Raw genomic sequence first — 14,466 nt, 5'->3', positions numbered from 1 at the left:
GGCTATAGCACTGACAACTGTGAACTGAGCACTCTCGTGAATAGCTATTTGTCAATAGTTTACGAATGACTCCATTATTAACCGTTCTCTTTAAATTATGTAATAAAATTATTAGAATATGATCTTTAAATTATGTAATAAAATGATTAAAATATGAAAGTTGACATAAATTCTGTGATATGTCTACCACCTTTTTCCACTTGATTGTATTAACCTTTAGACCTCCGGCTTTTGTGTTCTTTAACACGATTGATATATAATATGGTGGAATGACATTGGTCGCGTTTTTGGTGTGGAATGCTAGGCGAGTTGTCGTGTGATCATTAACAATTCAGTAATAGTAATACTAGTTATACCATCATGAAACCTTTGATCCGTCAAAGTTCGGGATTGCAATTGCAATTGCAAATTGACCAAAACAAATGAGAAACTTCATAAAGTATCACAACGCTACCGCACTAGTAACTTACAACATGTCGCTTGTCGGCTTGTTGCCACTCTGTCACATACTGCTTTTAAAAGGTCTACCGATATGCGATTATCATTACAAAACATATATTTTGCGCGCTCAGCATTCCACGCGCAAAAACGCGCCCGTCCGAGAGACCTGCGCGTATTAGAGGGTTCAGTCTCACCAGGCTATGTTAATGAACATAATAGCCTGGGGTCCTCAGGTAACGTGATACAAGGGACCCCAGGCTATTATATTTATGTTCATTGCATAATCATAATAGAAATTAGGTACAATGACAGGCTGAGCGCCGCCGAGTAATTTATAAACAGTTTTTGACTGAAACATGAAAGAGGGGTGAAACTAGAAAAGTGGAAGTGCAATTAAAATAGCAGATTTAGATATGAATTTGACATACGTTGCATGCCACTTTTCGCGCGCGAAGCGCGCGCCGCCGAAGACTTTTTTACTATAAAGGTTTTTTCCTCAGTTTTGAAGGTGTTTTTACTCATATCAGATGTTTATTCTTATTTAGGCTCATTGTGATATTACATATTATTTATATATTGTTTGAACTACTCTATCATTGATTATATGTTTTTGACTGATTTACCTGGGGACCCCAGGCTATTATGTTCATAAACATAGCCTGGCGTAATTGAACCCTCTAAAACGCGCAAATAGGCGCGTTTGTGCAATTTTACAATCAAATGATCAGATTTTACAATCTAACTCATTGCGCGGCTCTTGTAGCGCATACGTCACTTCTTTCTTATTGGTAGTTGGCGTGCACGTGTTCTTTTGCGCGGCTGTAATTGGTTCTGAACGATCACGTGAATGCGAGTCACGTGCGTTCTAACATCCAATGAGCATCCGCACTTTTTTTCAGGGCAATGGAGGTCGTAATTCACTCAGCCCGAATAAAGATTCGGCGGAATGACAGGCTGAGCGCCGCCCAGTAATGACTGATTTGAATGTCGAGCACAGCAGATTGAAGCTTCGTAAAATTATGCTTTATTCTTATTGTGTTGCTGTGTCAATTTGATTCTAATTCGAACTCTAACCCTTAATTGCATAATTGATAATACCAAGTCTGCAAGACAGGACGATGTTGTTTTTAAAGATTTGATAAAAATAAATATTCTCTACAATGAAACCATTTAACCAGTTCAGGCCAATGAAACTTTTTAGTTAGTTCAGGCCACTGGTTATTTGACTCTCAAGCAAAGAAATGTTTTGACCTACCTACGGCACACACATACAGCTTCCGGAAAATCATGTTACCACACCCAGTACGAACACTGTACCTGCACAGGTACAGAACCCGGCGTTTGTCCCCTGTCCCCGGACAGAGTCCGACGGTCGGACTCCGACCCCCAGGCACCTCCCGCCGCAGTGCCTCCCCTTCGCCGCTCAGAACGAACACACAGGAAAACTAAGTTTTACGGTGATCCTGTCCATCATTAGAATTCAGTAACAAGATGCGTAATTTAATTGTGTAATTGTAATACAGAGAACCAGATTTATTATTTGGGTACACCATGTGTGTAACTGTTTGAAATTAAGAGTTTTATAAATGAATGTTTTTATCGGGGATTCAAAATGTAAAACGGTTTTTGAGGGCTCGTTATCTTATATTTAGGGCTCATTATCCTGTGTGAATTGAGGTTTAAATTTGAGAAATTAAAAGTTGATATCTGGATATTATCCAAAAGTTTTAATACTTTCAACACTACTATATAACAAATAATTTGAGCCTGAAGATGGCGTTAACGCCGAAAATTTGCCCTTACTCCTAACTTCCTTGTTTCACTTGTCCTTGTCTCTTCCAACCGGATAATATCCAGATATCAGTATTTCAATCATGAGACTAATAAACAGCGAACTACTCCGTTATTTGAAATTAAAAGTTTATTTGAGATAATGACAGAATTGAACTTTTTAATCGTTATCTGACTTAATGTTGCCTTATCTATTTCAGCCTTAATTATTGTTTATTCGAGAAGATCTCTCCCGCCATTTTTTATTATTTGATAATCGATGGAAGGCGCTCATGTTTTTTATTTTAATTTGTAGCGCGCACACGACAACATTACATGTGCATGTAGAATTTAGCGTGCAGTTTCAATTTTGAGAAGAAAGAAGAGAGTAATGAACTTAATGGGGAAGTTGTTGTGATGTTATTATCTATATTAATTACATTATACTGACTATTGCCTATTCCCTATTTAGGTCCCTTAGAGTTGTATGTTAAAGCAGAGTATTACTTGTCTACTTGTTCTGGCTAAAAGCCCAACTACAACACCAAGGGTAATTTTTGATTATAAGGGAATTTTTTGAAAGGGTTGATTTTATATAGGGTCATTGCTATATTATGTGTATATTGTTTGAATAATTTTATATATATATTGACCTCCTGCATTCGAAGGATAGGACTATGCCATCTTTCAGGCCAACCCATTTCACCAATTTCCCAATATCTGATAGATGTGGTCTGGGTCATTATTGTTGGCATTTAAGAAAGTTCATTTTCTACCAGTTAGATTTAGAATAGATTTTAAGATTGCCCTACTTGACTACAAGTGTTTAAATAATATAGCTCCTCCTTACTTAAAAGAGTTGATATCTCCTAGGCAGCAAAGTTTTAAAAATGTACGTCTTGATAATGATTATTTTTACCTTAGTTTTCCACGACATAAGATCAGCTGAGTCAGTTACATCTTTCAAGACCAAACTTAAAACATACTTCTTTTCTCTAGCATTTGATTGATTTTGCATTTACATAGGTAAAATGAACTTGTCATGTCTAATTTTTAATTAAACTAAGCTCAGTTAATGTAAGAGCCGCTTTAGAAAGCACTGGAGTTTATCTCCAGGATTAAATTATATCGAGTTATATGATTTAGCTATAAGGCGGTTTATAAATGTTGTATTTATTTATTTATTTAAAAAATTTTTGTTTTCAGTTGGGAAAAAGGCACTTTTTCCGCAAAAGTAATTTAGAACAAGCTACAAGTTTTACTGCTTTCAGTAATCCACAGAATGCTTTAGTGGGCTTTTCAGATGCCGGGTAACCTATTGAAGCCATCCAGGATTTACTTACAACTTTAAACCACTATTTCAAGAACCAAAATGAGAAAGTTTATGATTTCACCCCTTTTCTGGTAAATGTTATAGAAAATAGAATAACATATAACACTTACAGTGGTGTAACGTTACATGTTGGCACCCCTGCCCCCCCCTTTTCGGCGTGGGGGTAGAAAGTAGAAATGTAAAATTGGACATAAAGTAGAAATGTAAAATTGGACAAATTAGGTGATTTTAGAGGATATATCAAATCAAATCTTTTTCAATAGTGTCCCACATTCAAACAATAATTTGGCGCCACTTTAAGGTGATGCCTCTGCCCTGGCCCGGCCGGTCCCCTCCCCCCCCCCCCCCCCCCCCGCCGCACAGCCTTTCTTACGCCACAGTACTTATTTGACAACCTTCAATAAAAATTGTGAGCTCAGAAGCATCTGGTTAATCCAACAAATTATTTGCATGATCTACAACATCTGAACCCCATCTGCACTGGTTAATCTTAACTGCATTAAATCTATTTTCAATTTGTTTCAGGATTACAAATATTGTGTATATTTCATAGAGAAAACATCATCATTGTTTCACTGTACTGTTCTATTGCTAAAAAATAATTCTTATTTCAGAATTATGCTACCATGGCTCAACTGTGGTGAAAACGTAATCCTGGAGGTGAAAAGTACCAAGTTTAAGAAAGAAAATGGAACCCTTTATGTAACCCTCAATCGCGTTGTGTGGACTCATGTTGATCGCCCATCAGGTCCTACTGTGCAATATGAATATTCTCAGATAAAGGCTCAGCGTATAAGTCCGGATTCAGCACCTAAAGTAAGACTGCAGCTTGTATTACATGATGACACAACAGTTACATTTCATTTTAGCAATCCAGTTGCCGAATTACAGAAAGCTGAAAGAGAAAGAGTGAAAGAACTTCTTGTTCAATTACTTCAAAAAAGTAAGACAGTCACTGCTAAAGAAGAACCCTCAAAGAAGAAATTGAGTAAGGAACTGGAGATTAAGCAAAAAATATTGCAAGGTTCAGAGGAGATGTTTATCATGTATAAGACTTTAGTTAGCGGTGGTATAATATCTGCTGAAGATTTTTGGACTATTCCAAAAGCTGCGGAACTATTGTCAGCTGAACAAGACCTTCAACAATCTTCAGGTGTCACTTCAGCATTTATGTCAGAAGCTAGGCCTGAAGTTGATGGATGTAATTCTATTCAATATAACATCACACCAGAAATTATTCAAAGTATTTTTCATACTTACCCTATGATTAAGAGAAGGCATCAAGAAATGGTGCCAGATAAGATTACTGAGAAGGATTTTTGGACCAAGTTTTTTCAGTCTCACTACTTTCATAAGGATAAAAATTCTGCTTCTAATGGATCCAAGAATGACCTTTTCCTTAATTTGGCTGTAGAGGACGAGGAGACTTACCTTCAGAAGCTATTATTGTGTGATCGAGATCCTTTATTAGATATATCTGAATCAAATAATTACCTGAATAGTGAGGGTTATGGCGTAATGCAAGCTAATAATTCGAGTGCTGGTTCAAAGCCACTTCTGCGTAAATACAACCATCATAGCTTTATGATATGTCAAAACTTTGCTCAAACAGACCTAAACAATCAAAAGTCTGCCGATCTTGTGAAGAGGGAGCAACTTAAAGAGGTAACCCAGCAAACAGATCTTGAAACTTTGTCTGAGCAAACTCGAGTGCCACTCAATCTTTCCAAATCAAAAATGTCTGGATCAGCTGTAAGTACGACTCAAGTTTCATCAATCGAAGCTTCACATGCTCTTGAGAAAACTAAAGCAGAAATGAAAAATTTTACTCTCTCCAGAATGCATGAAGCAATCAGTTCACAAAATGCCCTTCAGGCAATGGTTGAAATCACAGATAGTGTATCATCTAATCATCTTTCAAAACTTCCTAAACCAGGCTCCACTCTTATGGAAGAAATAAGACTCTGTTATTTGAATGCATCTCAAATTCTGTGCCACTTTTGGATGTGCTTTCCTGTCACGAATCCGATTCTCGAGGAGAAGGTTAACAGAATGGCTGAAAGTATCTTGAAGTATAAAAACACCACACTTCAACATACAATGAATAAACTACCTTCAAAGGACACTCGGTTTTTGAAACATCTGAGCGATCAGTTAGATCTGGCCCTCGTAACTCATGAACAATGGATTTCCAAAAAAGGGAAAAGGTAATAAGTCCAGGGTTCCTGCTTTTAAATTGTAATGGTTAGTCAATGGTATCAACTGAAGGTACCAGATATGAGGTTGTTGGTTTTTTTTTCAGATTATTTTCTGTTCAGTATTTGATATTTTTAGCTACTTGGTGTTTTCAGATTCTAGTAAATTCAAGGTTTTGAGCTATTTTCATAAAAGAGCTCTATGTCATGCTCTTTTGTAGGCATCTACGAAGTGATCCTCTTGAAGTAGAATTATTTGCTTGCATCGAAATAAAAGTGGGCTTCAAAAACCATTAAATGATATCATGAAAACTACTGATGTGCTTTATGCATTCTTCATTTATTTCATTTTTAACTTTTTTATAATCAATTATGATAGATTGCAACATTTATTTATTCAAGTTTAGAAGTGTTTGACTTTCTCAATCGTAATCTATAATAATTGTTATATTTTAATCAAATTAAAATTGAAATGGTGAAACTAATTGATTATATTAACCGATTACGGAGAAATCAACACCAGAGGTGCTAACATTTTTTAATACAGGGACAGGGGTATGTCAGATACAGAGAATCAGCCAGAAATATTGGACGTAGTGGATACAGAAAATGTGCCAGAGAATGTTGATGTAGAAGTCAAAGAACCAGAGACATTCTCAGAACTTGGAGTAGTTGAAGAACTGTGTATTGCATGTAATGAGCTTGGTTGGACCAAACCTAGTAAGATCCAAGCAGAAGCCATTCCAGTAGCAATATCCGGGAAAGATGTGATCGGACTAGCTGAAACGGGTAGTGGTAAAACAGGGGCATTTGCTTTGCCTATCTTACAATCATTGCTTGCATCACCTCAAGGCTTATATGCTCTGGTCCTTACCCCCACGAGAGAGTTAGCATACCAAATATCAGAACAATTCGAGGCACTTGGCTCTGGCATTGGAGTCAAATGTGCCGTCATTATTGGGGGTATCGATATGATGACACAGGCTATCATGTTGGCAAAGAAACCACATATTGTCGTAGCTACCCCTGGTCGGTTAGTGGATCACCTGGAGAACACCAAGGGTTTCAACTTACGATCTTTAAAATATTTAGTCATGGATGAAGCTGACAGAATTCTCAACATGGATTTTGAAGATGAAGTAGATAAGATCCTCAAGATAATTCCAAAGCAGCGAAACACTTACCTATTTTCTGCTACTATGACCAAAAAGGTACAGAAACTTCAGAGAGCTTCTTTGCAAAATCCGGTTAAAGTTGAGGTGGCAAACAAATATTCCACCGTTGAGAAACTTCTGCAGTATTATGTGTTTATTCCTCAGAAATTCAAGGAGAGTTATCTTGTGTATATACTTAATGAAATGGCTGGAAATTCGTTTATGATATTTTGCAGTACTTGTGCAAATACATCTAGAATAGCAATTGTTCTCAGAAACCTTGGGTTGAATGCCATACCTCTCCATGGACAGATGAGCCAAAGCAAACGGTTAGGATCACTCAATAAATTCAAATCAAAAGATTACACAATTTTAGTTTCTACAGATGTTGCCAGCAGAGGTCTCGACATTCCTCATGTGGATGTGGTCATGAACTACGACATTCCAACCCACTCTAAAGACTACATACACAGGGTGGGGAGAACTGCTCGTGCTGGTAGATCAGGTCGGGCTGTTACTTTTGTCAGTCAGTATGATGTGGAGTTGTTTCAGCGGATAGAACACTTGATAGGCAAGAAGCTGCCCAAATTTCCTACTGTAGATGAAGAAGTTATGGTTTTGCAGGATAGAGTGACAGAAGCTAAACATTTAGCTATGATTGAAATGAAGGAATTGCACGCTAAAAATGGAAAGTTCAGGAATAACCAAAATGAGGGAGATGACAGTTCGAAGAAAGTCAATTTGGGGCCGAGAAAAAGGCCGAACGATGCTGGTAAAGGGAAATGGAAGAAGAAAAAGAAGTTTTAAATTGAAGTTTTGACTCGTTTTTAAATCTTTTTACTGAACCATTTCTGTTTTAGCAAGCTCACCTTAAAAGACTTAAGATGAGATTTCATTGAACCGTTACTACTTTTATTAAATTATTATTTCATTACATCAGTGTTGAACCAATCTTGTTTCAATTTTTTCATCAAATGAAAGATATACGTTATTTAATGCACTGAAAATAAATGACCAGTTACTAGTACGTTCAATGAAAAATCTGCAATCGTGTAATACCCAAAAGGTTTTGAACTATGATAACTACCAAAAAAATATGTAAAGTAATAGTGTTGCAAATCTTTATTGAAAATAACAGTTGTGATAATCAATAATGAACTTTTAAGTTACGTACGTCAATATTTGGTAATCTTTATTTCTTCCTCAGGAGCTCAGGTGATGTTTCTCTGCAGCAGATTCCCAGCACTTCGCTCAACCGCTGCTGTTCTCCACAGAAAACAAGTCACAATCAGCTGGCCTATCAAAAAGGGCCATGATTACCTCTCCTGGAATAAAATGCAAAATTGGTTTCTTGAAGACATTAAAGAACAGCTTGAGTATCATCAAACATCAAAACCCTACCGTATGGATTACAATACCAAGATCAGATCTACCAAGGAAAATATAGCCAAGATAATGGGGATTGACCCTGATCATTTTTCTGATCTTCACTTAAAACTGAGTCTATTGTACCTTTTGCCGTCAGACATTGAGAGGAGGAAATACAAACCAAACATTCCTGCAGAAATACCTGTCCAGGCTTTTCTTGATATAATATCACAATACAACAGCAGTGAACATAAAGAAGCAGGTACACAAAGTTCAGATTTTAAAAGTTTCCGCAGAGAAATCAGACTGGTTCATAGTGTTGTGTTAGATGCAATGGAGCAAATAAACATTTCTCCTGGTCTGGAACTGTTTATAGATCCTGATGAGGTTGTTTTCACTGAACCAGAAGTGCCTTCTGCTGATACGGCTAATGCAGCTCCTAGCTCAGAGGAGCCTGTAGATAATCCTGTTGATAATTCCTCTATCAGTGAAGTAGCTGACTATGAAGGAGAACTAGCGAATGAGTTGGCGGATGTAAGTATTGCCGATGATATAGAAACTGCTGGTTTAGTTGAAAATTTGGACTCTGGTGAGGACATTTCATTTACTCCTACAGATGGAGATGTAGTGTCTGCTCTGCTTATGTTCCCTTTCAAACCCCGTAACGTTGAAAATGGCTCGAAGGTGGAGAAAAAAACACTCGAACTACAGTTCAACAGGCTAAATCATCTCATCCAAGATAGACCTGATTTAATTAACATGTACTACCCAGCTATCAAGCATATACTTCATTCTGAACAAAAAAGGAAAAACGGCCCAATATCAGCACGGAAAAAGGGCGGAGGTGGTGCTTCATTACCAGTGTTCCGGGGTAAAGTCAACAGATCATTTGTATTCAATAGTGTAGTCACAACTGTGGTCCCTGGCTCTGGGAAGATCACCATCAACAATGAACCCTTCCTTGATTTCTTCCCCGAGATTCTCTCTAGAATGATCGTTATCTCGCCCCTCAGGGTAACAAGGACACTGGGAGTCTTTGATATTAACGTTGAGGTGGAACAGGACAATCCTAATAAATTACACTCTTTAGCTCACTGTATAGCAATGTCTATAGCAGACTGTTTACAAATGTATAGTCCTCATTTGGGGGGAGTGTTAGAGGTTGTTTATAAGAATGAGATGAGAGTTGAGTATAATAAGGCTTATAAGAAGAACTCTCGTAAGAGGTATAAGTGGAGAAAGCGATAGTGTTGATTATTGGATTCGTTTATATTTCATTTTTGTAGTACGATTGTGGCTGTGTATTTGTGTAGTGTAAAGATTGTGTCTCCATGGGTCAGTTTCTACTTTATTTCACATGTGATGTGTGACACTGCAATGCAGAAAGCATTTTCATAACCTAATCGCTGTTCTATTGATGCATGTTGACACTTCAAGTAACGTAAAGTACGTAAATAACCCTCGCTAAAGATTAGTGGGTTTTTGAATTACTATAATCGATAATTTCGACCCTAGGTTTTTGACCCTCTACAGAACTAACTTTTACAGCGAGTTGGTTAATAATTTTCTATAATCGATAGGTTTTGGTAATATAATTTATTATGAACTTTTCTTTTGCCAGTTAATATCCAAAATTCGACTCTTTACTCTGCTAGCTATTTGAAAGTGATTGGTCGAATGAATTTTCACACTGCCCATTTGTGCATAATTTTAAACGACAAGCAAAAGTTTTACAAATGTAGAGAATAGAGACGATAAGACATGCTATCTATAATGACAATGTTAAAAGCTTATGAAAATGTGGCGCAAATTTGATTGAATTCATGAAACAAGTTGTTCATGAGTAATAACAAATTCCTGTCCCCATCCCACCAGTTTTCAAGTAAACGATACCGGGTGGTGACTGCAGGATGTCAAGATTATGTGGCAGATTAGTACCGTCCTTGTTCCGGGCAACTACCGCGCATCTTCACACTACTCCTTCTTGTAGTGTTAACATTACCTTCATAGAGAAAGGTTAGATCACACAACTGATGTACCACATTAATCTCATTTGATTTTTCTTTCGATTTCCCTGTTTAAAAAATTCCCTGTTGAATATTCCAATCGAAACAAAAGATTCCTTTTGTTGCTTTTTAAAAGTACAAGTTTGCAACTATATTGTATTTTAAATACCAGGTATAGAGAGGCACGTTAAAGCAATTAGAGGAGACTCAATCATGGAAACAGCTAAAGATAACCACATCAACCTCCCATCAGTTTGTGGTGGTCAGTATTTTCGTCATTTTGTTACGAATAATTATTATATTCTAATAGTGGTATCTCCCCATAGTGGCAATAAGAGGGTTCAAACCTGACTAAATAATAGTTTCAAAATACCACGATTTTATCATCACGGTTTCACCTGTAATCACGGTAATACCTGTAATTCTAATATAAACAATAACCCAGCCTGCCCCCTCAGGAATGTGCGAGTGTTCAACATGTCACGTGATAGCTGACCAGGCCACATTTGACAAGCTGGAGGAACCAGAGGAGGAGGAGCTAGATGTGTTGGATGCTGTGGATGGGGTGACGGAGACATCACGGCTAGCATGTCAAGTGGACGTTACCAGGGGGATAGAGGGTGCTAGGTTTATTGTGCCTGATAGTTTTAGTGATATGAGATAACGTAGGAGTTAGCTTAGATTAGATGATTCATCCTGTAATTTATTATTTCATATTGTTTCTTTATGGTGTGCAGTATCGGTATTGGGCCCAGAGATTTAGCTCTGGTATTTGTAAGTACGTACGTGATTGGTTACTTTTTAAATTATAACATAGCAAATGGGAATAAATTAGAACTTAACAGCTAACATGTGGACTTCAGCTTAGATTTTACCATAAACACCGTATAAAACATGCGCATAAACATAAAACATAGGTGCAGTGTACACCACAAGTAAGGTATACTTTATACAAGTATACAAGGTAGGTATTAGTGTACATCCTGTAGCTCAGCCTATCACAACAGAGTGTTGTTAAGTAACCATGCATCCTGGTTTGCGGCACATGTTGTGTGCCCGCTCACTGTTCTTACACTCTTATATATATTCGCTATTGTACAATGTTATTGACAAGGTTTGTTACCTATAAAGGGGTATAAATTGTGATTTGTTTCGTTACGTTTGTAGATTGGTTAAGAATATCTTTGTTTCCTTTCTTCGAAAAATCAATTTGATTAAAATCAAACAAATTATACGTGTAAGACCAATTCGAGGATGAGATTATTAAAATATCAAATGATATAATCTCTATGAATCGTCCACACTGAATATCCGTACCATAAACAGGAGATGACATGACAGATGGAGCTCTTCTTCGAGGCTGGACGGACTAACACAATACGAGAACGCACCACGGGGATCCTATCTGATCTGTTGAGCGAGGTGATCGAGAGAGTGCGGAGTAAAGCTGGAGAAGACATGTTGACAGTTGCTGAGGGGCTGAATGTTAACCGGCACAACACCTTGTTACATGGCATACCTTTAAAGGATGGTGTGAGGGATGTGTGTGCTGCTATTAAGGAACATGCTGCGTCCCGTAAGAGGAAGCGCACAGCGGGTCCCAGTGATTCAGAGTGTAGTAATCATGGTTCAGAGGAAGATCTGAGTAGTGGTGGTGGTGTTGTTAATGGGCATGTTGTTGATGAGAGTTCAGCTCTTTCAAGTGATATGAACGACCAATTCAGCCATGTGAGTGATGAACTAAATGCACCTTCTAGCTCAAATTCCAGTGAACAAGTACTTCAATTGGTCGAGAAAATAGTTTCTGAAAGTATGTGTAATCAGAATCACAAGGTACTATCAGATAATAACCAGATAAAACTCCAATCAGACCCTCCCAAATTATCTCACAAAACCTTGAACCCCCCTCCTAAAAATTCTGTACGGACCTCTTTGCGCAGCGCTAAATCATCTGTGCGCACCTCATCGCGCAGAGCTAAACTTGACGCTAAGAAAATAACGCTGAAACCTCGAGAACCAGTAGCCCCTCCTCCTCCGGCACCCATCACTCAACCTTCACATCAGAAAAAACAGACAGATAGTAAACCGAAGAAAAAACGGAAAAGCACCAAGGGTCTGCACAAGACTTGTGATAAACAGTATATTAAATTAGAAGATGTAATTTTGGCGGATGTTCCCCTGTTACTTGACGGTGATAGTGATGGTGAGCACCAGGAACTGGTTACTCTTATCAAATCAGAGTTTCCTGCAAACTGGTCTGTAGGGAAACCACGTGCTCCGTCCTTTAGGAAGAAGTATTTCTGCAGTAAATGTACTGTGGGGGAAGAGCTTTGATTGTAGTGTTTTAGGTACATAATATTCATTATTACGTGGATTTAATTTTTGCGGGTTTTGACATGTTTTTAGTATTACAATTGGTACTTTGCATAATATTGCACATTTATTGATCATTTATACTTTAGTTTATCGCTGACTTACCAATCTATAATCTTTTTATGATTTAATTTGACTCATATTTGATGCCCACAGAAAACCCCACAATTTCATATTTTTCAGAAAAGCATTAAGTCTTTTTGATGAGTCAACTGACTATGACTCCAAATCCTTTCCACCTTAAACGTAGTCTTGAGCCACAACAAATATTTGCATCCATAACTATAACCCTATTAAGTTCGCCTGAAATATCAAAGTCTAATTGTGGGGATTTCTTCATTCACACTCTTATTAATATTTCTAGAAGCTAATACATTTAATGGTTTTTATAATAAGTTATCAGATATTAATATATGCTTCTTCTTGGGGGAGTTCCTCGATTTGTGATGTATTTGTAATCGTTAGTGGTGGGAAGTTATTAGTTTACAAAGTATGTAACTGGTTGAATCTTTTTGAGCCTTAATAATAGAGTGATTAAATTTTCCGTTTATTGTCCTAGGGGGGAGTTTTTGTCTAAATGCTGACGCTGACGTTATTTTCGCACAATATCCCAGTGCACCCTTGCTGACGTTGGGGGAGGAGGGATGTAAATGGCTGATGTTATATTTAAACAGCCAATTATTATTGTACTATTTGTTACAATATCCTTTCCCTTTAAAGTTGACAATATTGACTTCGCATTTATAGTATTATACAATCACACAATAATTAACAATCGAAATCGAAGTTCGGGAAGTTAACTGTGTACGATTTATCATTTATACATGTAGTTGAACTTAAAGTATGACGTAATTTTGATAATTTGTCTTATAATTCATGTTCGATCTTTTTAATTGGCTTGACAATTTTCTTTGAGCGAGCAAAACCTAAATTGTTAGTTCATATATCATGATATGTTCAAATTAAGTTTATAGTATTTACAATTTACATTAATTGTGTCTAATATTTATACCATGAATTAATTATAATCAATGTTTTAGTTCGTTGCCACAACATTCTCTGGAAATTAAAATGAGCACAAGCAGTATCACGGATTCGGTCACCGGAAACTGATCCTCAGGCATCGGAAGGAAAGCCTTGTGCATGTACGGCACGCGCAAACCCCAAATTTGTTTGCGATGATTAAAGCAAAATATAAAAGCACAGCTCGTGAAGATGGGAAGCGCGCGCGCGCGCCGTGCCGGCCCGCGCGTGTACTATTTAGAATATTAAGTGAGATGGGCTGCACTGTGTAGTGACCGACTGAATTTCTATCTAGGTGCATGGGCGTTGTTTAAGCTATTAAAACCTGTATAGCCTTGCACGCACGCTTGAGAGATCTGTCAGGCCGTTCGCTAGCCAACAGCGAGACCTATCAGATCTCTTGAGCGAGCGCAGGTTTGGCAATTGGCAAGGGCGTCTTGAAACTGTACAGATTGAGAATGTATTTAAGTACCGGGGCAAAAGTACTGAAAAGGCACTGCGATAGGTTATCCATTGCTGCAACTCATGCGGCACAGGTGGGCTCGTAACTTCAATCACTCGACCCAAAATCTTCGCAGTAGTTCTAAGTTCACACAGTTGACATAAGGGAGTTATGTGCCTCGCCGGGCTAAAGTAGTGGATGACCTTGCTGTACGGCAAGTTAAACAAGGATCTGAAACTACTAGGTTCCGTACAGACTCAACTCTGCACCCGTGTCAATATGTTCAATATATGCAAGCCTCTTGATTTATAACACGGTTTCAGAATATCTTTGCTAATAATATGCTGTATGATTTTGAGAA

At 37.6% G+C, this 14,466-nt stretch overlaps 5 protein-coding genes across 7 annotated transcripts in view; all 5 read left to right on the top strand.

Moving 5' to 3' along the window:
• Positions 1–2,181: 2,181 nt before the first annotated feature.
• Positions 2,182–14,466, top strand: part of LOC134811276 (m7GpppN-mRNA hydrolase-like) — an 82,418-nt gene continuing 70,133 nt past the window's right edge. Inside the window, exon 1 of the mRNA XM_063818053.1 lies at positions 2,182–2,208. The gene's annotated coding sequence lies outside the window, so the exon portion shown is untranslated. The remainder of the gene's footprint in view (positions 2,209–14,466) is intronic.
• LOC134811277 (GTP-binding protein 10-like) overlaps positions 2,184–14,466 on the top strand; it is a 79,821-nt gene continuing 67,538 nt past the window's right edge. The window contains exon 1 of the mRNA XM_063818054.1: positions 2,184–2,207. The gene's annotated coding sequence lies outside the window, so the exon portion shown is untranslated. The remainder of the gene's footprint in view (positions 2,208–14,466) is intronic.
• Positions 4,158–7,840, top strand: LOC134811273 (probable ATP-dependent RNA helicase DDX47). Its single transcript, XM_063818048.1, has one exon. It carries the CDS (start codon positions 6,297–6,299, stop codon positions 7,698–7,700), a length of 1,404 nt encoding a protein of 467 aa, XP_063674118.1. The 5' UTR covers positions 4,158–6,296; the 3' UTR covers positions 7,701–7,840.
• LOC134811272 (general transcription factor IIH subunit 1-like) lies at positions 4,163–7,840 on the top strand. The gene has a single exon (XM_063818047.1). It carries the CDS (start codon positions 4,163–4,165, stop codon positions 5,753–5,755), a length of 1,593 nt encoding a protein of 530 aa, XP_063674117.1. The 3' UTR covers positions 5,756–7,840.
• LOC134811274 (dicamba O-demethylase, ferredoxin component-like) lies at positions 8,099–12,702 on the top strand. Of its 3 annotated transcripts, none has more exons than XM_063818049.1 (3): positions 8,099–10,277; positions 10,440–10,529; positions 10,726–12,702. In XM_063818049.1, exon 3 carries the CDS (start codon positions 11,609–11,611, stop codon positions 12,599–12,601), a length of 993 nt encoding a protein of 330 aa, XP_063674119.1. In that variant the 5' UTR covers positions 8,099–10,277; positions 10,440–10,529; positions 10,726–11,608; the 3' UTR covers positions 12,602–12,702. The 3 variants fall into 3 exon arrangements, 2 of the variants coding, with proteins under 2 accessions (XP_063674119.1, XP_063674120.1); XR_010159780.1 differs by having other exon boundaries at positions 8,105–10,277; XM_063818050.1 differs by having other exon boundaries at positions 10,141–10,277.

This window comes from Bolinopsis microptera, chromosome 2 (assembly GCF_026151205.1).
Source record: "Bolinopsis microptera isolate Bmic1 chromosome 2, MBARI_Bmic_1.0, whole genome shotgun sequence".
NCBI classification, from domain to species: Eukaryota; Metazoa; Ctenophora; class Tentaculata; order Lobata; family Bolinopsidae; genus Bolinopsis; species Bolinopsis microptera.
This window is presented reverse-complemented; position numbering and strand designations above follow the sequence as displayed.